This window comes from Peromyscus leucopus, chromosome 16_21 (genome assembly GCF_004664715.2).
Source record: "Peromyscus leucopus breed LL Stock chromosome 16_21, UCI_PerLeu_2.1, whole genome shotgun sequence".
Classification (NCBI taxonomy): Eukaryota; Metazoa; Chordata; class Mammalia; order Rodentia; family Cricetidae; genus Peromyscus; species Peromyscus leucopus.
This window is the reverse complement of record NC_051084.1, coordinates 9,748,074-9,770,851: the sequence shown is the minus strand read 5'-3', so window position 1 is coordinate 9,770,851 and position 22,778 is coordinate 9,748,074. Positions and strand designations below refer to the sequence as shown.

The 22,778-nt window shown below is 57.9% G+C and overlaps 4 protein-coding genes across 4 annotated transcripts; 2 read left to right on the top strand and 2 right to left on the bottom strand.

The window, feature by feature from the left end:
• Window positions 1–792: 792 nt before the first annotated feature.
• Window positions 793–7,868, top strand: Rgl2 (ral guanine nucleotide dissociation stimulator like 2). The gene is made up of 18 exons (XM_028888389.1): window positions 793–940; window positions 1,161–1,357; window positions 2,637–2,720; window positions 2,959–3,137; window positions 3,255–3,305; window positions 3,390–3,687; window positions 3,929–4,180; window positions 4,263–4,366; window positions 4,448–4,532; window positions 4,605–4,673; window positions 4,792–4,866; window positions 5,736–5,768; window positions 5,889–6,010; window positions 6,111–6,206; window positions 6,288–6,399; window positions 6,489–6,782; window positions 7,089–7,203; window positions 7,295–7,868. Exons 2-18 carry the CDS (start codon window positions 1,202–1,204, stop codon window positions 7,504–7,506), a joined length of 2,337 nt encoding a protein of 778 aa, XP_028744222.1. The 5' UTR covers window positions 793–940; window positions 1,161–1,201; the 3' UTR covers window positions 7,507–7,868.
• Window positions 7,869–8,854: 986 nt separating this feature from the next.
• Window positions 8,855–10,242, bottom strand: Pfdn6 (prefoldin subunit 6). Its single transcript, XM_028888380.2, has 4 exons — window positions 9,959–10,242; window positions 9,687–9,757; window positions 9,483–9,607; window positions 8,855–9,036 (listed from the first exon to the last, which is right to left on the bottom strand). The coding sequence occupies exons 1-4, from the start codon at window positions 10,020–10,022 to the stop codon at window positions 8,913–8,915; spliced, it is 384 nt and encodes a 127-aa protein (XP_028744213.1). The 5' UTR covers window positions 10,023–10,242; the 3' UTR covers window positions 8,855–8,912.
• Window positions 10,243–10,572: 330 nt separating this feature from the next.
• Wdr46 (WD repeat domain 46) lies at window positions 10,573–20,445 on the top strand. The gene is made up of 15 exons (XM_028888378.2): window positions 10,573–10,719; window positions 10,814–11,020; window positions 11,104–11,184; window positions 11,325–11,437; window positions 11,525–11,609; window positions 11,689–11,750; window positions 13,366–13,470; window positions 13,577–13,727; window positions 13,839–13,974; window positions 16,258–16,357; window positions 18,945–19,258; window positions 19,352–19,446; window positions 19,535–19,630; window positions 19,918–20,031; window positions 20,115–20,445. The coding sequence occupies exons 1-15, from the start codon at window positions 10,651–10,653 to the stop codon at window positions 20,214–20,216; spliced, it is 1,830 nt and encodes a 609-aa protein (XP_028744211.1). The 5' UTR covers window positions 10,573–10,650; the 3' UTR covers window positions 20,217–20,445.
• On the bottom strand, window positions 20,355–22,594 carry B3galt4 (beta-1,3-galactosyltransferase 4). The gene is made up of 2 exons (XM_037199474.1): window positions 22,485–22,594; window positions 20,355–22,140 (listed from the first exon to the last, which is right to left on the bottom strand). Exons 1-2 carry the CDS (start codon window positions 22,496–22,498, stop codon window positions 21,006–21,008), a joined length of 1,149 nt encoding a protein of 382 aa, XP_037055369.1. The 5' UTR covers window positions 22,499–22,594; the 3' UTR covers window positions 20,355–21,005.
• Between the last annotated feature and the right edge of the window lie 184 nt (window positions 22,595–22,778).

Sequence of the window (22,778 nt, the reverse complement as noted above, 5' to 3'; positions counted from 1 at the left end):
GAGTCCCAGGCCTGATGGGCCTCGTCCGGTCACTGACTCCCGAGTGTCCCTCTCGTGCGGCTCACCGGCCGAACCTGAAGGACGTCTGTCCCCTCCTGCCCGCCCGCCCGCCGGGGAACCAGTGTTGTGTGCCAATAAAGTGCTTCGGAGTTCCCATGCGGGTCTTTCACTCTTTACAAGCACAGCGAGCCTCTCGGTCACCTCGGGGCCCCTGCCACTACCGGGTCTTCCCGGTGCAGGGAGGCGACACAACCACCGTCGGAACTGCTCACACTCTGGCGCACCGGGAGACCCGGACTCCGGGAGCGACGGACCAGAGCGGAACCAAGCCGTGACGGGAACGCCGCCGGCGCCTCTCCCACCGGCTTCCGGCCCCGCCCCCGAGGGTGGGCGGGCACAGAGGCGGCTCGGAAAACCCGGCCCGGATTCGCTCCGTTGCACTCGCGTGCGGGCGCGGGCAGTGTCACCCGCGGGCTGCAGGAGCGGGGTCGCGCCCCTCCTACGGCGCTCTCCCAGGGAGTGGCCATAGCACTGTTCTTGTTAGAGAAGCGGATTTAAAGTTCTGTTCTTGCCCCCCCCGCGGAGGCTCGGGGTCTCGATCTCCAGTCTGTCTGTCCTGGGAGACACGGGTTCCTGAATCCCCGAGTAGGGGTGCAGGGGACAGTGGAGTCGGGCACCCGGAGTCTGGGTCCTGGCCCCTGGCGTCCAGCACTTCCCTAGTCGGCGGCCCTGGCTCCTGTCCTCACTTCCTTCCCTTTTTGGCTCCTGCTGTCGGGCGGACGCGGGGAGGGGGGAAGCGGAAAGGGCGGGAGGGCCCGGGAGCCCGGCTGGCTTGGGAGGGGGGCGCGGAAAAGCCCGGGAGGGGACTCGGTCGAGGGCCGGAGACCGACCAGAACGGAGGCCCGGGACGCGCGCACAGCCTCTCACCCCTCCCGAGCAGGTCAGAGCCCGAGCCCCGGGTGACCCTGCCCATTCCGCACTCGGGATCCCCTAACCCCCAACAGGCACTGAGGGCCCTGGTTTCCCACTCCAGCGTGCCCGCCCGCCCCCCAGCCTTCCTGAGGGACTCCCACCCAGGTCCCCTGCCCTGCCCGTCCCCCCCACGCCCGTCTCCCCCACGCCCGCCTGACTCCACCCCCGCCCCACCCGTCTCTCCCCAGGCGCCCCCATGGCCTGACCCCGCTGATTCCTCCACTCGGCCATGCTCCCGCGGCCCCTGCGGCTGCTTTTGGACACGAACCCCCCCGGGGGAGTCGTGCTGAGCAGCTTCCGGAGCCGAGACCCCGAAGAGGGTGGGGACCCAGGTGGCCGGGCCGTGGGCGGGGGGCAGGAGGAAGAGGATGAGGAAGAAGAAGAGGTGAGACGCGGGTGGCGGGAGGCAGGGCATTAAATATTTCTGAGACTCTCCTCCTTTTGGTGTCTCTGGGTCCCTCGGTCTCTTCCTGCCTCACTCACACCCGCACCTCTGTCTGGGTGTCTGGCGGCGGGCGCTGGAGTCTCTGGAGTTCTCCCTGTCGGTCTGACTCGGGACCCGCCTGCAGGAACCTGCCGAGTTCCTGCCTGGAATGCCTGGCGGCCAGGCAGGCTGGCTGTGCCTGCGGGGCTCAGGTCCGCTTTGCCCATGCCTGCCCCAGAGAGCTGCCTCTGGGCAGTTGTGTCTTGGTCCCTGTCTCCCTCCTGGTTTTTGTTTGGCGGGGAGGGGTTTGTTTCCACAGTAACCAGCTCCTCAGCCTCTAGGATTGGGGAGGGAACCCTCAGATTTCACCGCCCCTTCCCCCACCCCCTGGTGCTGGATTGAGGGCAGCTAGCCAAGAGGTCCTGGCACCTGGTGAGATGATCCTAGGATAGGTAGAGAGGGGTCATCTTCCTTCTTAGGGACTAATAGTTGTGACCAGCGGCAGGACTTGGGGCTTCAGGAGGATCCAGAAGTTAGATTCGGAGCCCAAGAGGCCCTGGTCTCCTGGGTCCCGACATTGGTAAAGTTAGGGTGACTGGCAAGGCTGGTTTTTCGGGATCGGTCGGGGGAGGGGCTAGGGCCACATGACTCTGAGTCTACCGTCCCCCCATCATCCCGACTTCCCCTTTTTCTTGTAACTGGGATTGGAGCCGCCACCTTCAGGGGATCCCCACTGCTGAGATTGAGTGGGAGCTGCATTCGGGAGACCTGGGGAAGGGGAGTCTATGCAGTGGGGCTCCTGTGCTTCTGTCAGGGAGGGCGGGGCATGTGACGGCCTGAAGTTTCAGCTTCCCTGTGCTTCAGGTCTCTCCTTCGGCTTCGTGCCTCTTCTGGCGCGCCGCTCCCGCCCTTTGCACCCCGCTTTTCTGCCGAGCTGGGCTCAGCTGTGGGAGGGGGGAAGGCGATTTGCGTGTGTCCAGAAGAAGGGTTCCTGCATTCAGTTGAAGCCCCCACTACGACCTTCTCTATTCCAGCGAGCTCTGAGGCGGCTGGGGGGGGGGGCTGTCTGAGCCCCAGTGGGGGTAGACCTGGGGTCACCAGCACCCTCTAGCCCTCGTACTCGCTGGTATTGTCCCCTGCCGTCACAGGTGAGGGCTACAGAGGGAGGAGCAGGGCCTGGGGAGCAATGGCCGGGCCCTGGAGGGGCTGAGGAACTGACTTGTTTTCCCCGCTCCTCCAGGCTCCCGCGTCCGTCTGGGATGAGGAGGAAGACGGCGCCACCTTTACTGTCACCAGCCGCCAGTACCGGCCTCTTGACCCCTTGGTGAGATCATGGCTTTGACCTCTCACCTCTGACCCCTCACCCCGCAGTTCTTTGATTTTTTTTTCTTTCTTTCTTTTTGGGCAGAGCTCCGGGTTGCGGGTCTGGAGTCTCTCTAGACCCCGTGTTGTGTGATTTGAGCCCTTTCTGAACCGTGGCAAACATGAGCTAGGTCTGGAGTCTCCTAGACGTCTGGCAGTAGGGGTGGGGAGATGAGTGAGCCCCCCTCCGTGTTCTCCAGGCTCCCGTGCCCCCGCCTCGCTCCTCCCGACGGCTCCGCGCTGGCACTCTGGAGGCCCTGGTCAGACACCTGCTGGATGCCAGGACGTCGGGGGCTGACATGACCTTCACTCCAGCCTTGCTGGCCACCCACCGGGCCTTCACCTCCACGCCTGCCCTGTTTGGGCTTGTGACTGACAGGTCAGGGGCCAAGGGTGGAGGGGGCTCCCGGGCCTCTGAGCGCTCACAGCACCGGGGGTGGGGTGTGGGGTGGGGGGTTGAAGGAGCTGCATGGGTAGACCCTCTCCTCATCCCCAGGCTGGAAGCCCTTGAGTCGCATCCTCCTGGTGAGCTAGAGAGGACCACAGGGTGAGTGCCCCTGACTCAACCCCAGTCCCCCCTGAGGAAGCTGAGGCTGGACCTCTGACCCTTGGCTGGCTCCCCCTCTCTCAGGGTAGCCATCTCCGTACTTTCAACCTGGCTGGCCTCTCACCCTGAGGATTTTGGCTCTGAGGTCAAGGGTCAGCTTGACCGGCTTGAGAGCTTCTTGCTTCGGACAGGGTACGCAGCGCGGGAGGGTGTTGGGGGGGGCAGTGCTGACCTCATCCGAAACCTCAGGGCCCGGGTAGACCCCCGGGCCCCCAACCTTCCTAAGCCCCTGGCCCTTCCTGGCGATTCCCCTGCTGACCCCACGGATGTCCTGGTGTTCCTCGCTGACCACTTGGCCGAACAGCTGACCCTTCTAGATGCGGTGAGACCTTGACCTTTGACCCTACACTCTGACCCCTGACTAACCTCTCCTTGCTTCCGATGCTCCTGGAGTTGCTCTTCCCTCTGCGGCTCTGCCCCTCCCTGCCCTCCTCCCCTTCCTTGGCTGTCATCCTCGAGCTCTGTGCCCTGCTGGTCCCCGGCCACTTAAGAGCCTCAGCTCCCCGGGATTGGAAGCCGGTCTGGCCGACTGTCCATGTTAACCCGTGCTCTCTACCCTGCAGGAGCTGTTTCTCAATCTGATCCCCTCTCAGTGTCTGGGAGGCCTGTGGGGTCACAGAGACCGGCCAGGACATTCTCATCTCTGCCCATCTGTCCGAGCTACCGTCACACAGTTCAACAAGGTGGCAGGGGCAGTAGTCAGCTCTGTCCTGGGGGCCACCTCGATGGGAGAGGGGCCAGGGGAGGTGACTGTGAGGCCGCTCCGACCCCCTCAGAGGGCCCGGCTCCTGGAGAAGTGGATCCGTGTGGCCGAGGTAAGGGAGAACAGCCCTGCTGGCTGGGGACTGCGACATGGAGAGGGCCGGCAGCCTTGACTCTGTTTTCGGGTCCTCACAGGAGTGCCGCCTGCTTCGGAACTTCTCCTCAGTCTACGCTGTTGTGTCGGCCCTGCAGTCCAGCCCTATCCACAGGCTTCGGGCGGCCTGGGGGGAAGCAGCCAGGTGGGAGGCCCCAAGTGCCTGAGGCCTGGGGTGCAGAAGCTGAGCCAGGCCTGTGCTCAGGGCACTGCTCTTCCTCCCTAGGGACAGCCTCAGAGTCTTTTCCAGCCTGTGCCAGATTTTCTCCGAGGAGGATAATTATTCCCAGAGCAGAGAGCTCCTCCTGCAGGTGAGGCCGGTCCTGCTTTCCCCAGCCTCTGCCCCGCCCCTCCTCCCCTTCACCGAATCTTGTCACCACCAGGAAGTGAAGCTGCAGCCCCCTGGGGAGCCACACTCCAAGAAGGCCCCAAGGTCCGGCTCCAGGGGTGGGGTGAGTGACCAGTGGGGCTGGGAGGCCTGGTGGTGAGGTGAACGAGGACAGTTCTGTGCGGAGGGAAGGGAAAGAAGGGTGTGTGTCGGGCGGAAGTCTGACCCTGACCTCTTTGCAGGGTGTGGTTCCATACCTTGGGACCTTCCTGAAGGACCTGGTGATGCTGGATGCAGCCTCCAAGGATGAGCTGGAGGTCAGTGGTGTGTGTGTGTGTGTGTGTGTGTGTGTGTCTGTCTGTCTGTCTGTCCTGGAAGGCTTAACAGGTGCACCTAAGGCTCAGACAGAGCCCTTCCACAGAGAGGCTACAAGACAGAAGCAGCAGAGTACAGTTTCTGGAGCCAGGTTCTGTCTCCATGGCAAGCACTTCAGCCTCCGCACTTCGGTGGTCGTCAGTATACGTCTGACTGCGTCCACTCCAGCCTGTTAACGGGAGGGATAAATGAATACACTTTTGTCGAGTGTTTTGAGCAGACCGGAAACACTGGCATATAGTTTATGAGATAACAAATCCTGAAGAACTGGTGGTGATGTGAGGGGCTCCCTAGCATGTTCCACTCCCAGCGCTGCAAACAAAAGGAGATGCCGAGGCTTCCAGAAAGTTCCTTGTCCTGCTGTGAGCCCACTTTTCTCATCTAGAAGCTCGATGCTTTCTCTTAGACAGTAATTTAAGGTGTCAAGTGGAGCTGGGTGTTACCTGGAACCCCACACTACACTCAGGATGCAGAGGCAGGACAGTCTCTCAGACTTAGAGGGCAGCCTGGTCTGCATGGCTTTTTGTTGTTTTAAATTTTAAGACTTATTTTGCCCAGCAGAATGGTGCACGCCTTTAACCCCAGCACTCAGGATGCAGAGGCAGGCAGAGCTCTATGACTTCAAGGCTAGTCTGATCGACAATGAGTTCTAGCCAGCCAAGGCGGATAGGAGCTTGGGTCTGAGGTGTGAATGGAGGAGAGGGATGGAATCCCACGGTCTAAGTGACTTGTGCACTGGCTCTGTTTGGGAAGAAGGGTGTTCTCTCTGGCGCCCGAGCAGGATTAGCACATTCGTCCTTTGCCCTTGCAGAATGGCTACATCAATTTTGACAAGCGGAGGAAGGTGAGGGGACTGTGGGGCTGGACCCTGGGATTCCCTGATCATGTCCCAGGATGGGGAGAGGGAGGCAAACTCAGGGGTCCCTGAGTTTTTGGCTCCTGCAGTTTGAGGGCTCCTTCCCAGGAGTTTGCGGTCCTTTCCGAGCTGCTGCGCCTCCAGAACGAATGTCGTGGCTACGACCTCCGACCTGACCCTGATATCCAACAGTGGCTCCAGGGCCTCCAGCCATTAACGGAAGCTCAGAGGTGACTGGCCGGGTGGTTGGCTTCTAGGGCTCTGGCTGGGGAATGTGGGTGTGTGTGTTGATGGCATATCCTGACCTCTGTCCATGGCTATCCTGTCCAGTCACCGTGTGTCCTGTGAAGTGGAACCTCCTGGTACCGGTGACTCCCCTGCTGCTAGGATGCTTCGGCCGACGCTAGTCATCTCACAGTGGACAGAGTAGGAGCATTGCTGGCTGGGAGCTGGTCTCATGGGGACTTGCCGCTGCCCCTGTCCTGGTCTGACTTCCTGCCTCCCCAGAGTTCTGGGCTCTGTCGGAGGCCCCACCCCTCTTGTGTCCTGGGATCGGCCCAGTGTTGGGGGAGATGAAGCACCGGGGACCCCTGCTCCTCTGCTGACCCGGCTGGCCCAGGTGAGTCCACCTCTGACCACGCTGAGACGCCTCTCTGCCTTCCCCCCTCCGTGACCTCCCCCTCCGTGACCTCCCCCGTCTGCCCCTAGCACATGAAGTGGCCATCCGTCTCGTCTCTGGACTCGGCCCTGGAAAGCACCTCCTCTCTGCACAGTCTGGCTGACCCTAGCCACCTCTCCCCTCCAGCCTCCTCCCCTAGGCCCTCTCGGGGTCACCGCCGCTCAGCCTCCTGTGGATCCCCATTGAGTGGGGGCACAGGAGAGGGGGCCTCTAGGGGTGCTGGATACGGGGGAGGGGTATCTGGACCAGGGTCCTCCGATTGCCGAATTATCCGAGTCCAGATGGAGCTGGGGGAAGACGGCAGCGTCTACAAGAGCATCTTGGTGAGGGAGCCGGGGCCGGGCTGGGTGGGGAGGACCTGGCTGTATTAGACAGGAGTGTCATCTTGGGTCTGGGCAGTCAGGACTCCACTGTAGCTCCTGTGGGACTCTGCATTAGCGGGCCACCCTGAGTGTTGGGGCTGAGTACACTTTCAGATCCAGCAGTTGCCCTGCAGGAGAGCATCCTTGTTGCTGGCACCATGTGGGCTGGCTTATTGGATTTCTTGTTGATTGGACACAGGTCTTTTTTTGGCTGGGTTGGAAGGATAGGAAACAGGTCATCATGGTGTATTTATTGCTCTTTTGAAGGTGACAAGCCAGGACAAGGCTCCAAGTGTCATTAGTCGCGTCCTTAAGAAAAACAATCGTGATTCTGCAGTGGCTTCAGAGTTTGAGCTGGTACAGCTGCTGCCGGGGGAGCGAGGTGAGCAGCCAGGGGAAGGCAAAGTGAAGGGTGTGTTCTCATGGGGCACTCGGGGGAGGAATGAATGCTTGACACCCCTCTGAACCCACAGAGCTAACCATCCCACACTCGGCTAATGTCTTCTATGCTATGGATGGTGCATCTCACGACTTCCTCCTGCGGCAGCGCAGAAGGCCCTCCGCTGCCACACCGGGTTCCCACATCGGCCCCTCTGCCTCAGGAACTCCCCCAAGCGAGGGAGGGGGGGGCTCCTTTCCCAGGATTAAAGCCACGGGGAGGAAGATTGCGCGGGCCCTGTTCTGAGGTTTACAGAAGTCACAGCGCTCACCCAGCAATGGTGGCCACTACACTAGCAGGAATCCTGAAAGGTGGCCAGCAGCCCTGGACAGTCCACTGCCACTTGTTTACCAAACCACTGAGAGAGCCAGCCCCGTGGACTGGTGATCACATAACCAAATTGGATCCCTGCATACAGCTTCCACCTCTGGGGAATGTGGTGAACTATCAGTGTTGGGAAGAGTGTGCTCCTGCCACACGCTAGCCTGTGAAGGGCCAAGGAAAGGCCTAGAGGCTGAGCCCAGGGCAGAGGACAATGATATGACCTTCTGTTGGGAGCTTCTTGTCACTGTGACAACACTAAGACAATAAACCGAAACACTACCTGATTTCTGTTCCCATCCTTCAGTGCACAGAACTGGGCACTAGGAATGAGGAGCGGGATGAAAGGCAGAGAACAGGGCCAGGGACTCTCACTCCCAGGGGTGCCCGGCATAGCTCAGTGTGATGTGCCTGGCAGGATGCACAAGGCTCTGGTCCATCCGGGGACCTGAGAGCAGGGTCCTGGTGAAAGCCGACCCGGTGACACTTTCACTCCTGGCTCCTCTATAGACTGCTTTCTCTTGCCACAGACGCTAAGAAGCGGGGGCTCCTGAATCTTATCCATCACTGTCCCTCAAAAGCAGATTCATAAGAAATAATTTAGGACAAAGAAATTAAAAAACAACTTTGTGGATATGACATATATGTTTGGAAGAATTTCAGATTAGTTAAAAGTTACATTCAGCTGGGTGGTGGTGGCACATACCTTTAATCCCAGCACTTAGGAGGCAGATCTCTCTGAGTTTGAGGCCAGCCTGGTCTACAGAGTGAATTTCAGGATAGCCAGGGCTACACAGAGAAACATTCTCTCCAAACAAAAAGACAAAAAAAAAAAAAAAAAAAAAAGTTAGATTCCAACCAATGCTAAGAAGACAGGTGAAGACAGGCTAATGATCTAGAGCTGTCTGGGGACAAGCGTGTCAGAATGAGAGACCACAGTCACACCCTGGGCTCTCGGCTAGAGAACCGTGCGTTCTACGGCTAAACTGACATCTTAGGGTTATACTCCCATGTCCTCGGGTTACGCCAACCAACATAAGGGAAGATAAAGAGTTGTGTGAACAGGCAAGAAACAGGTTGAGACATTTCAGACTCAAAACTGAAGGCGCACAGGCAAGACCCTGAGTTGAGTTCTCAGCACCAGGAAAACAAAAATGCCAGAACCACCACAGGGATTCCAGTTTCCAGAACCCTATCTCAGAGGTGTAAATTATAACCAGGAAGGGGCCGAGGTAAGGGAAAGGCCAGTGAAGAAAGACCGGGTAGAAAGAACTGGCTTTGTTGACATTTTATTGGCTATTCTAGTGTAGAAACACCCCCCGCCCATGGGGTCAGGCCTTCCCAGGAGCCTTTGCCGCCTGGGCGCGCTGGAACTCCTGCTGCAGTTGAGCAAGGGTCTCCCTCTGTTGCTCCGACTGCCGCTCAAGGTCCCGAAGCTGCGACTCGTAGCGCTTACTGAGGAGGGGGAGAGGGGGGCAAGCGGAAATCAGTGGGGGCTTGAGTGGCAAGGGGAGACTGGTGGAAAGTCTGAGGTTTGGGGGATGCAGGGGCGCGGGGTGGGGTGGGGGTAGGAGACACGCACTAAGGGAAAGAAAGGGCTGGTCAGGTGGATCAGTGGGTAGGGCTGTTTTCCTCCCGGGCTGACACCTCAATTCAGTCTCCAAAGCCCACATGGCAGGAAGGAGGAGATTCCCGCAGGTTGTCCCGACTTTACACGCGTGCCATGGCACAGGTGCCCGCCCCCCACCCCACCCCTCGGGAGCCAGCCAATACTTGACGGTGAGACCCTGTCTCAGGGAGGAATAAGAAAGAAGGGCTTGGGAAGCGGGGGCCGCTATGGAGAACTATCCAACACTGATGCGCGGAGATGCCGGCGGCATCACCGGGTGCTGAGCACTTACATCTCCGCCGTGATGTAGTCGAGCCTCTTCCCCACCGTGGCCCGAGCCTCCCCTAGCTCCTGTTTGACGAGCACGGGTCCCAGCAGCTTAAAGACCACGTTGGATCCATCCAGCAAGGCCAGTTCCTGGAGAGAGGAGGGGGAGGGGGATGAGATAACGGTGCCCGGCAAAGCCCCGCTCTGTCCCGGCGTCCCGGATCCTCACCTCCTTCACGATGTTATTTTCTGTTAGCTGTGCCTCCAGCTTCTGCCTCCCCGACATGGATTTACTCAGGTCTGGGGTGGAGGGAGGAAACGCATGATTAAAGACATCAAATGGGGCAGGAACCGCACGGTCCCGGAGGGGCCGGTGGGGAGGGAGGGAGGGAGGGGCCCGAGCTGCCCGCCCCGCTGCCCGCCCGGCTCCCGAGGGGCGCGGCGCCTCGCTGCGGTGCGTGGACTCAGCGTGGGTACCGGGACCACCCGCTGCCCGCTCACCCTTCTGCAGCTGCTGGTATTTCTCCACTTCTCCCTGCAGCTTCTTCTGGATCAGCTCGGCCATGGTGGAGGAGAAAGGCTCCGGGGCGGGCGTCCTGGGCTCAGGCGACCCTGCGGGAGGACAGCACTTCGTCCCGGCAGCTCTCTGAGGCTCCGCAGCTCCTCCTCATCCAGAAGAGCCACTGCCTAGGAGGTGCGGAGCGACATGGACCCTCCGAGTCCTCCGAGCCAAGCCCCAACCTCTTCACGGTCTCCACAAACCCGGAAGTGAACAAGGCATGCTGGGAAACAGACGGCGCCGGAAGCCGCGTTCTGACAGGCACGCCGGGACTTGTAGTTCTGACCTGTGTGCGTGTGAACCGCGTTCTGCCGGAAAAAGACTCCACTCGAGAGGTTTTAGGCAAGACAGAGAAGTTAATCTGGAAAAAAGGAGCTCATCGTTAGGAGGATTCGGGGCCCAGACTTACCTTTTAGTCACCATTTGGCCAGAAGCTGCCCCTCGGCTGAGCCTACCCGCTCACAGAGGCCTGCCCTCACTCGAGATGGCGCCTGAGGCTTCAGGCTCCCGTACGGCGATGATTGGATGAAGGCCGGAGGGTTCCCGGAAGTTTTTTTTTTTTTTTTTTTTTCTCCAGAGGGCCGTGGGACTGCTGCGGGGAGTTTCGCACGTGGGTCGTCGCTGGGTCAGCGAGATGGAGACAGTCCCCAAGCCGGGTCGGGGTGTCCCACCCAAGAAGGGCAGCCCCCAGGCCCGGAGGAAGGTAGCGGCTTCGGTGGGAGGCGCCGCCGCCCTCGGGGCTCGGGCTCCGGCCCGGACTGCGAGTGCCAGGGCTTCTTCTCCTCCTCTACCCCTAGAAGCCGCGGCGGTACTGGGAGGAGGAGACCACCCCGGCCGCTGCGGGCGCCGCCCCGGGGCCGCCTGGGAAGAGGGCGAGGACGCGGGAGCCGCGGCCGCAGAGGTCCCAGGGCGTGCACGGCGCCCCGAAGTCTCGGTTCTGCAAGAAGCCCCGGACCCCGAGGAGCGCCCCAGACCGGAAGAAGCCGCCGCGGACCCTGTCTGGGGTGAGCCTGGCAGGGCCGACGGGGTGGCGTCTGAGGGTGAGAGCAGCCGGGTCGATCAGGCTCTGCCCCTTTCCCCTCGCCAGGCCCAGGACCCGTTCCCGGGACCCGCCCCCGCCCCGGTGGAGGGGGCCCGCAAGTTCCGTCGCATCGACAAGTCCAAGACGGTGAGCGAGGGCGGGTCGGACGGTGGGGAGGGGTGGGAGGCCGCGATGCGTGGGTGAGGTGGCTAGTGGCGTGTCCGTGGCTCCCCTGGGGCCCCACGGATGCTCCTCGGTTCTTGCAACCCCGACCCACCCTGCCGTAGCTCCCACATTCGAAGCCCAAAACCCGGAGCAAGCTTGAGACGGCTGAGGCGCAGGAGGAGGAGGCGAGCGTCAGGGCTGCCCGCGCCGAGCTGCTGCTGGCCGAGGAGCCTGGGTGAGTGCCCCCTGCCCTGGGCTTTGATGTTTGCGGGCCAGCCTCGTGCTGGAGAAGGTCAGCGTCGCCCTCAACTGTGCCTCCCAGGTTTCTGGACGGAGATGGGGAGGACACGGCAAAAATCCTGCAGACGGACATCGTGGAGGCCGTGGACATCGCCAGCGCTGCCAAGGTGAGCCTGAGGAGGAAGAGGGCCCGGAGACTGCGTCGGGGAGTTCTTTCTTTCATGTTTGCTTTCCGCCCCTTGCCAGCACTTTGACCTGAATCTGAGGCAATTTGGACCCTACAGACTGAACTACTCTCGCACAGGGAGGTAAGGCTGAGTTCCGGTGGCTCTTCGCTTTCTAAGACAGGACTCACGGTTGACGTGTGCACCTGCACGTGTGCACACCCGGGGACCAGAGCGGCTTGGGTTAATTAACCTGGAAGCCTGCAGGGCCCCCGTGGGCGTCCTGTCTTCCTTTCCTTTGGGCCTGGGGTTATAGGCATGTGCAGGACACCCAGACTGCTACGAGGGCGCACTCCTAGCTCTGCCCTGACTCTCCCACAACTCCCCTGCCCCCTTTTCAAGGAAAGAAGGGTTAATTCTGGCCTGTAGTTCTGCGGGATGCAGCCCATCATGGTAGGGATCGTCACAGCATGAGCTGGAGGAAGTTGAGCTCTTCTTCTGTGGTTCTGGATGCGGAACCCGTGACCTCATGTGTACATGCAAAGCACACACTTGGCTGTTGAGCCAACCCACCCTCAGCCCCTCGGCTTCCAGTGACTTTTCTGTGTATGTGTGTGCGTGTTCATGTGGTGGCGCAACTACACGTGGGCGTGTACGCTTGTGATTACCAGAGGTCACTGTGGCATCTTCACGTACTGCTTTCCACATTTTCCTCCCGTTTATTGTTACTAGCGCTGTGTGTGAGTGCTTGTGCGTGCCCATGACTGGGTGTGTGGGGCAGGTGTGTGTGGGTGCTTGTGCATGCCCATGACTGGGTGTGTGGGGCAGGTGTGTGTGAGTGCTTGTGCGTGCCCATGACTGGGTGTGTGGGGCAGGTGTGTGTGAGTGCTTGTGCGTGCCCATGACTGGGTGTGTGGGGCAGGTGTGTGTGGGTGCTTGTGCGTGTCCATGACTGGGTGTGTGGGGCAGGTGTGTGTGGGTGCTTGTGCGTGCCCATGACTGGGTGTGTGAGGCAGCTCAAAGAACAACTGAGTGGGGTCGTTTTTCTCGCCCGCCCTTGTGTGGGTTCTGGAGCTCAGACTCAGGTCACCAGGCTTGTACAGTGCTCTCAGCCACTGAGCCTTCTTGTTGGACTCCACTTTACTTCTTAATGTTTCTGGATTTTCATTTGTTATTTTATAGTTACGAGTGTTTTGCCTGCATGTTTGAGCACCACATGTGTGCCTGCTATCATGGAAGTCAGAAGAGGGCATCAGATCCCTAGGAACTGGGGTTACCGGTGGTTTGGTTGTGAGTTGTCGTGGGGGTGCTGGGAACTGAACCCAGGTTCTCTAGGAGAGCAGCAAGTGTTCTTCACCCCTGAGGCCTCTCTTTAGTCTCCACCTTTGAGCAGGGTTCTTCACTGAACCTGGAGCCCGTTACCGCCTAGTCTGATGTCCAGCAAGATCTGCCCGTCCCGGCCTCCCTGGCGCCGGCATTACGTGTGAGCCAGGGATCCAGGCTCAGGACGTCACGCTTTCGTGGCAGGCTCTTTACTGACTGAGCCGTCGTCCTAGCCGCTCTGACCCGTGAACTCGATGTGGCTGTGTTTCCTCAGCTCCAGGGGCTGTGCCTTCCTCAGCTACGCTGTGTGTCCGGCTGCTGCTGTCTACAGCAGCGTTTCCTCCGGCTGTCGGGGGCTGGGGTGGGCTGACCGCACGATTGCAGTCAGGTCAGGGCGCTCCCCGCCTCAACACTGCCTTTGCTTCACCTCCAACAGACACCTGGCGTTAGGAGGTCGTCGGGGTCACGTGGCTGCCCTGGACTGGGTGACAAAGAAGCTCATGTGTGAGATCAACGTCATGGAAGCCGTGCGGGACATCCAGTCAGTGTTTGCGCTGCTGGCAGTCGGTGGGAGTGGGTCAGCCCCGTCCCAGTGGATGATGCCCTGGGGTCCCGGCTCCCATGAAACTCCTCCCCCTTCTCCCCAGCTTCCTCCATTCAGAGGCTCTCTTCGCTGTCGCTCAGAACCGCTGGCTTTACATCTACGACAACCAGGGTATCGAGCTCCATTGCATCCGCCGCTGTGACCGAGTAACTCGGCTTGAGTTCCTCCCCTTCCACTTCCTCCTGGCCACCGCTGTGAGTGGCCGTGGGACAGAGGGCCCTGTGGCAGCAGTCCTTGGGAGGACCGTTCTCCTCTAGGACTCCCAGAGGGAAGACAGGACAGCTGGACATCTCCTTCTCTCTCAGTCAGAGACAGGGTTTCTGACCTACCTGGACGTGTCAGTGGGGAAGATCGTGAGCGCTCTGAACGCGAGGGCTGGGCGGCTCAGTGTAATGGCTCAGAACCCCTACAATGCTGTTATCCACCTCGGACACAGTAACGGTCAGTTTCCGGTTTTTCTTTTCTTTTCACAGAGACAGGGTCTGGTATCTGTGACAAGTCATCTTCTGTCCTGGAGACTTATGATTAATTTCAAATGTTCGGCCTTAGATTACGCTTATCTCACTATTAACCCATTTATATTAATCCACGTTCTGTTGTGTTACCTCGTTACCTCATCTCTCTGCACTGCCCATGCTGCTTCCCCTGTGTCTGGTTGGCGATTCCAGATCCTCTCTCTGCCTGGAAGTCCCGCCTATACCTCCTGCCTAGGCATTGGCTGTTCAGCTTTTTTTGTTTTGTTTTGTTTTTTCAAAACAGGGTTTCTCTGTGACTGGATCTCACTCTAGACCAGGCTGGCCTTGAACTCAAAGAGATCTGCCTGCCTCTGCCTCCTGAGTGCTGGGATTAAAGGTGTGCGCCACCTTTTATCAGCTTTTTATCACACCAATCACAGCATAGTTATAGTTTTCTCAATCTTACATCTTAAAGCAAACTCTTAATATTTCTTGCTAACAAAAGATAGGATAAACTTCTGATGTATACTTTCTTAACTTCACCAAACCATGGTGCATCAATATCAATAGGTTAACATAATAATTTCTACAAGCCTACTCTCAACCTAACAATTTAGAACTATACGAAACCTAACATTAATTCACTCAACACGAAAATATTTTTTAAATTAAATATACTGAGGAATATTAATACTCCCCCTTTTCTTTAAAAAAGAAACAAACAAGCTTCTCTATTTAAACAGTTCCATTTTTATATAAACGGTTCCATAAGCAGTTCATAAGTCATCACTGTTGATAGAGTATATATGTATAAGTAAATTCAAATTGTCCCATTATAATGAAATCGTTACTGTCCATTTTATTTTTTAAGTTCAAAAGTTCAAAGAGTTTTGGTTCCATTCCTAAAGTTTCCTTTGAGCGCTCATAGTCAGGGCCTGGCTCGTCAGCTGCCCTTTAGTCTGTGTACAGCTGTCAGAGTCGTAATGACTCTGAAGCAAACAGTTCCAGATAGAAGTCCCACAACCAAACTCCAATTCGAGCAAGTCTCTCTGAAACCTCGCTTTCAGCCAGCGCTGTGCTTTGCGGTCTGTAGCCTTCCGTAACCAGTCCCGCAGCAGGCTAGAGAGCCTCACCTCAGAGCCCCACAGGCACAAGGCTCCTTCAGCTGCCGTGAGCTGACACTGTGGCCTTCCCACAGCACCCCCGGCTGTGGGAGGAGAACTCATTACCTGCACCGCCGACAGTCCCAGGGCTCAGCAAACCTGTCCCCGAGTCCTCCGTAGCAGTCAGCAGTTTCGCAGCTTGGTTTAGCTGTTCAGCCTGGCGCACTGAGCAGTTCCTGTGTCTCAACTGTTTGTCCAGCACTGACACCACTTTTCCGGGCCTGGAAGCAGCAGTCTGTCTCTGCGTCTCCACTGTTCATCGCTGCTCTGCTCACTGTTCATCTTTCCAAGGTCTTTCTCGCAGTAGCATCTCAAAGGTTGCAGAATCTTGCTGTTCACCTTTCCTGAAGCGCAGCATCTCTGCAGGGTTTTCCAAAGTGCTGCTTGTCCTTAGCCTCGCTTGTGACTTAGCTCATTCAGTTTTCACTGTGGCTTGCTTTCGGTAGAAAGCTTGTAGACGCTCGCGCATCTGCCATCTGCCATCTGCATGGCGTTGATGCCTTGAGGGTTTCGGTTTCCGAGACCCTCTGGCTGCTATTTTCTGAAGCTGGCCGTCTCTGGAACTGTTTTTTTGTTGTTATTGGTGGCTTTCTAGAACTGCCAAGTCCACAGTCCGCCATGGACATTGCTCTCCGAGTCCCAGGTTGGGAAAACCTATTCTCAATTATTTTTTTCACCATATCCTTAAACCTAAGGCCTATATATTCTAAGCCTACATTTCTCTGACTCACTTTATACTAAATCTATCACCTGTTTAAACCTACATTCTATCATTCAAGCCTGCATAATAAACTTACATTCTGTAGGACTACTCTAGTACTTTTTCAGATATCTAATTTAGCAAACCCCTAAAGGAAATATATTACTTATACTACCTTAGCAAATATACTTACCTTGTTTTTTCATAAATAGAAAAGAGAGAGAGGAGAGGGAGATCCTAACGCTGCAGCCTTGCCTATACCCCCGAGAATAAAACACTTGCCTTCACTTTTCAGTTCCTTCACCTTGGTCCTCTCTTTGCCTCATTTGATAACCTTGGGCTAAAACCAACGGCAAGAGCCGGGCCGAGTTTGCATTCGTAACCCGGACTCTCCCGTCACCTCCAGGCACCGTGTCTTTGTGGAGTCCAGCTGTGAAGGAGCCATTGGCAAAGATTCTGTGTCACCGTGGTGGGCTGCGGGCTGTGGCAGTGGATCCCACGGGCATGTAAGTCACTTGTTTGGGGGTGAGGTGTTGGGTGTGGCTGGGCGGAAGGAGACGGAAGGCAGTTCCTCCAGGAGCACAGGCTGCATCCAGGCTCATGGTGTGTCCTTGCAGTCCCGTGCAGACAGATGGCGTAGTTTAGGGGTGCACCTCATATCTGTCAGGCAGTGTTTGTCCCTACAGACTTGGTGGGTCTGTTACTGGTTGCGTCACTTCCCATTCCTTCTCAGAAAAGTTTTCTCAACCCGAATTCCACTCCTTTCTAGCCACATGTGGGTAGATTCAGGGGTTCATGCTGATGTCCCCAGGTCAGCCTGGAGCCTCACCCGCCAGAGGTGCCCTGTGAGTGTCTGAAGAATGAGAGGGGTTAAGGAGAAAATACAAACCAGAGTAGCCACGGGGCGTGTTGGTACTCTGTCAGGGACGGTAGACACCCACCCCAGCCTACTGCCCAGCTAGATCTGGACCGACATCTTTGATGGGGGTGACACAGTGTCCTGGTTGCCAGGCACCACCCAGACTGCACCGGAACTCACTTTATTGCCTGGTAATAGCTAAAGGAAGGCTTTTAGCAAACGATGTCCCAACCCCCTCCAGCCACGCTCACAGTTTGTGGGGGGGTGGGGAGCTGTCTTCTCCGCAATTCAAACTGGCCCAGAACATGTGGCAAGCCTCCTGCCTCAGCCTCCTGAGTGGATTATGGGTGTGTACCACAGTGTCTTTTTTACACTTTGAGCCACAGTTCCCAAGTTCCTCAGGAGTCAAAAGCGTTGATTGCCTGAGCAGGGCCTGGTGGCGCATTCTTTAGTCCCAGCACCCAGGAGGCTGAGGCAGGAGGATTGAAAGTTGAGAACTAGTCTGGGCTACATACTGAAACCAGTCAAAAAGCCAATGTTCTCTGTGCTTTCGGGGCCCCAGGTCTGACGCTTGTCTTGGGCGTCCCTCTTGATCTTGCTTGTGGCCGCCTCTGAAGTCCTGCCAGCTTTTCCCTGTGCTCCGGGGGCTCTCGCTGTCTGTGCCCCCTCATGCTGCCAGTTCTCCAGCGGCATGTCCCTGAGCTGTTCGCAGAGGAGTTTCCTACAAACTGCTTCCCTCTTACACTGACGATCAGGGGTTTCTACGTGAAGTTTCAGCATCAGTGCACCTTTTTTTTTTTTTTTTTTTGAGACAGCGTTTCAGACTGGCCTTGAACTCAGATTTGCCTGCCTTTGCCTCCTGAGTACTGGGATTAAAGCTGTGCACCACCACTGCGCGTGCGTGCGTGCGTGCGTGTGTCCGTTCCCCCCCCCCCCCAGCCAGGGTAGGGAAAGCCTGGAGTTACCACCATGCAAAAGTTTTCCAAGATGCTGAGGTCACTCTGGCCACTGCTGTTGTCTTTGTGAACAGTGATTTGGGTCTCCACCGGTGCCAGCTTGGCTCTGGGAAGTCGGAAGCCTGACTGACTGGAACCTTGTGCCTTCAGCGGCCTAAGCTGGGGCTCCCCCTGCCGGGGCCTGCAGCTCCTGCCCAGGGCTTCACTGCCTGGTCAGCACCGTAGCCCTGAGCGCTCGGGATCTTCAGCTGCTCCCTGCTTAGCTCTGGTTCCCCTCAGGCTACAGGGGAAGCGGCCTCTTCCCCAGGGCTTTCTGGAGGCCTGTGTTAGGATTGCAGTGAATTGAAATCTTCTGGAGAGGACAGCAGCAGGGCTGCCTGACCTCAGCTTCCCACTGGATCCCTCCCGTAGATGGTTAGGGGTCAGCTCCACCCGAGGATGTGACGCTGTCCAGGATCTCGCAGTCATTTCTGGTTTTTACCAGTGGCTTTTTTGGCAGGGTACATGGTCTATGTAACCTGGCTGGCTTGGAACTCGCTTTGTGGACAAGGCTGGCCTCGAACTCAGAGACCTGCCTTAGTGCTGGGATTAAAGCCATGCACATCATGCCTAGCTCAGTAACCGTTTTGTCCTGCTGAGGCTCTTTTGGGTTCTGTCACAGGATGAACCTCTGCTTATAGAATTTTTCAGTCCCTTCCTGGATTCATGGTCAAGGCCAAGAGACTCTTTGGCAAGGCTCGTCACCTTTAGCTTCCCTCTCAGCCTCTGGAAAAAAAAGCATTACTTATTACTTTCTAGGAGGGTTTTCCTTTTTTATTTATTTATTTTTTGGTGTTTTTTTTTTTTCCCCCCAAGACAGGGTTTCTCTGTAGCTTTGGAGCCTGTCCTGGAACTCACTCTGTAGACCAGGCTGGCCTCAGACTCACAGAGATCCGCCAGCCTCTGCCTCCCGAGTGCTGGGATTAAAAGCGTGCGCCACCTGCGCCTGGCTCTCTCTGGCCTTGAAAACAGAGGGGCACACACTGTTAATCTCAGCCTTTGGAAAGTACAGGCAGTCTGATCTCTGAGAGTCAGGGCTCCCTAGCGAGACTATCTCAAAACGAACAAATAATAAGTAATAAATAAAATGGAAGCAATGGGTAAGTTATGTGAGGTGCAGCATTTAGTGTGGAGAGTGGTCACTAGTCTCTCTTCACACATCCAGATTAGATACTTGGGACTTGGCCACAGGTTCCTGTCACTATCCACTGGAGATTGATTAGTCCGTCTCCCACACAGGTACATGGCCACTTCTGGCCTGGACCACCAGCTGAAGATCTTTGATTTGCGAGGGACATTCCAGCCCCTGAGTGCCCGGACCCTGCCTCAGGGAGCAGGACATCTGGCCTTTTCCCAACGGGGACTGTTAGTTGCAGGAATGGGTGATGTGGTCAACATATGGGCAGGGCAGGGCAAGGCCAGCCCGCCCTCCCTGGAGCAGCCCTACCTCACCCACCGACTCTCAGGCCACGTGCATGGACTCCAGTTCTGCCCCTTTGAAGACGTGTTGGGGGTGGGGCACGGTGGAGGCGTCACCAGCATGCTGGTCCCTGGTGAGTGGGCCAGAGCCTAACAGCTGGGGAGGGCCAGTGGCCCGTCAGTCTGGAGCTGTAGGACCAGGGTCAGTCCATGTTCCTCCTCCCCAGGGTCTGCCGAACCCAACTTTGACGGCTTGGAGAACAACCCGTACAGGAGCCGGAAGCAGCGTCAGGAGTGGGAGGTGAAGGCCCTGCTGGAAAAGGTGAGCTCTGCGGGCCGCCCTCCTTGGCTTCCGAGCCTTTCCGGTGTCGCCTCCCTGTGGCTCCTTACTGTCTCCGTGGCTCCTCCAGGTACCCGCAGAGCTCATTTGTTTGGACCCCCGAGCCCTGGCAGAGGTGGATGTGGTCACTCTGGAGCAGCAGAAGAAGGAGCGGATAGAGAGACTGGTATGGAGCTGCCACATTGCCCAGCTCTCCTCACCCGAGTGCCCCCCCCCTCTATGCCCTACCCCATTTTTTAACATTTAATTTAACACTTTTTTCATTTATTTTACATACCGACTGCAGTCTCCGCCCTCCCCTCCCCTCCGTCCCCATTCAGCAGGGCAGGCCTCCCATGGGCCTGACCGGAGGGTGGCACATGGCGTCGAGGCAGGGCCCCCTTTGGAAGTCAGCTCAGCAGGGAGAACTGCCCGCTCCCTGGGCCGCTCCTGGTTTCACTTGGTCCCTTTCAGGGCTATGACCCCGATGCCAAGGCTGCCTTCCAACCCAAGGCGAAGCAGAAGGGCCGGGGCTCCACAGCGAGCCTGGTGAAGAGGAAGAAGAAGGTCATGGACCAGGAGCACAGGGTATGCAGACGTGGGGTAGCCAGCCTTGAGCCTTCTCACCAGCCTCTGCTCACTCTGTCCTGGGCCCCGTTTCTTATCTCCAGGACAAAGTCCGCCAGAGCCTTGAGCAGCAGCAGCAACAGAAACAAGAGACGGCCAAGCCTTCTGGAGCCCGCCCATCTGCACTGGATAGATTTGTACGATGAGCCCCGAGACAGCATTCCCGAGATGATCCATGGGGCCAGATGGCTCAGTGGGTAGAGGCGCTTGATGCCAAACTTGAGGTCAATTCCCAGAAGACACATGGTGGAATGAAAGAACCACTCCCACAAGTTGTCTTTTGACTTTCTGTGTACATATGGGCCAGTGTGCATTCAGGGTGGCATACAGTACACACACACACACACACACACACACACACACACACACACAAATCAGATTTGTAAATAAAACATCAAAAAGATCTGTAGGAACTCATGCTGTGTGCTGTGTATCTCACCTTGGCTGGCTGGGTGGGTATAAACAAGGTTGGGGGAGTGTTTGGATGTCCTGTAGATGTTTTCTCCTCGTGGGGCTACTCTAGACTCAGCTCACTGTCCTGCCTCTCTTCCTACCCCACACCTACGGTTGCCTCAGCCTTATCCCCAGTGGCTGTCCAAGATGGACTTGCATGCAGCTGCATTGGAGCCCCCGGGCTCTCCAGGTGTGCTGGGGTCGTGGTGAAGACAGGTGACAGCCTGCATGTGGGGTGAAGAGACGAGTTTATTGCTCTTGTCCCAGCTGGTGAGAACAGCAGTCTCCCGGTACCCTCCTGCGTTTATCCCTCCCGGGTGACTGACTGTCGGGAGGTGTCAGGCCCCAAGTCTCTCTCTCCTTGCCTGGGGTGGCGTTAGAGTCTGCTGTGAGGAGATGGACCACACAGGGAGGAGCTGCAGTCTGTGCACACTGACTGTGGGGCACAGGTCCCTGAGATGCTCTTCTGTGGCCCCTGGCTCTCAGCTGCTGCTGAGCCAGGCTATGAACCGGCACCTCAAGATCCCCAGGAGTCCCTGGAGCCAGGAACACAAGGGCTCAGTCCTTTGCTCATCCAGTCCGCTCACCAGCCTCCAGGCTTCCTGCATTTTCCAGGGATCCACCTTGTGGGATGTTATCAGGAATTTCCCGTAACAGCACCTGTCCAGGGGGTAGTGGGTGGCACCAGCCAGCTTGACGCAGTGTGTGGGGGCAAGGCCTCCTCGCCTTGCACTCACTCCCACAAAGACGTCCTCTAGAGGTAGACGCGGCGCCTGGCTGGCCACCCTCAGAATGAGCTGCACAGCAGAGGCGGACAGCACGTACCCTGTGCCCGAGGCATAAGGTGGGAAAGGACCCCAGGTTTCAGGCCACAGCTCTTCTGACACATGGTGCCGGGAGCCTGGTGTCCGGATGGGGTTCACCCTCCAGTGCAGTCGGCCTAGATACAGAAGCGGGACTGTCTGGCCTCTGTGCTCCTCGTGGACAGCTGTGGGCTCTTCCTGTGGCTCCCTGCCCTTCTGCCATCGCTCTGAAGGGCCCCCTCTCTGGATCAGCTCTGACACCAGCTCTGGGACATTGACATACACGTCGTCGTCCGTCTTGAGAACGTAGCGGGCCATAGGACAATATTTATCCACCCAGTTCAGCCCGCTGAGGGTCTTGAGGGTGAGGTTGCGGTAGGAATCCTGAAAGGAGGCCTGCACGATGTCCTCCCGCGCTGCCGACTCCGAGGCTAGGTCGGGGAGGTGCTGTCCGACAGGCTCTCCCAGGAGGAAGAGCGTCTGCACCCTGAAACCCCGGGCCTCGCGGATGGCGCCCCAAGACCCCCGAATGGCGTTCCTCTGGTTCAGGTGCTCCGGGGCCGTACACACCAGGATGAGCAGGAAGGGAGGGGGTCCGGGGCCACCGCAGGCCTGGGGGTTGGAAATCAAGAGGCGGGGCAGGGCCAGGGGCGGCCCCGGTGAGGCTGGGGCTGGCAGCAGGGACGCCAGGGATAGGCTCAGCAGCTCCTCCCCGAAGCCGGAGGGCCCAAAGAGGGTCCAGATGGTCACCAGTAGCAGGACTGCCAGGAGGAGGCGCCGGAAGAGGCTGAGGGACATGGTGAGCCGCAGAGACCTGTGGGTAGAACGGTTGGAGCGCCAGGAGGCCGGAGAGCGGCCCTAGCCGGCCGCTGCAGCAGCAACACGTTGACCTGTGCCTGGGGGCCCGGCGCATGGCACGATGCAGCCCCAAGCCCACCGCAGTGGCTGCGGGAACCGCGATCTTCCCCGAGCCGGTCTGCCAAGATCGGTTCCTCCATTGCACCCCTCCCCCACTGCCTTCCCATCATGCTCAAGGCCGGAAGTTGCGAGGCACACTTGGTCCAATCCTTCCCATATCTGTTTCTGTTGTAAAGCATGTGAGGAACCAATCCGCCCATTCAGGACCTCTAGAGTGGCTAGCGAATGCTAAAAACTCACCGGAGCAGCAGCATCTGGCCACGCTGAGAGCACTTCTCAACTGCTCTGTACCCCAACCAAGCACACCGCTATAGCCTGCCCAGGCGCCCCCTGGAGGTTGCCAACCCCGGTGGCCCCACCTGTTCCCGCCCAGGCAAGATTGCTCCACCTGTTCCCGCCCAAACAAGATTGCACCGGTAGGGAGTGGCAGTCTCCAGACCCAGGGACTGTTCCTGTGACCCAATACCAGACAGAGCAAGGGAGGCACAGGACCAGTGCTCCCCAGTCAGAATTAGAGCCGAGTTATGGGGCTCA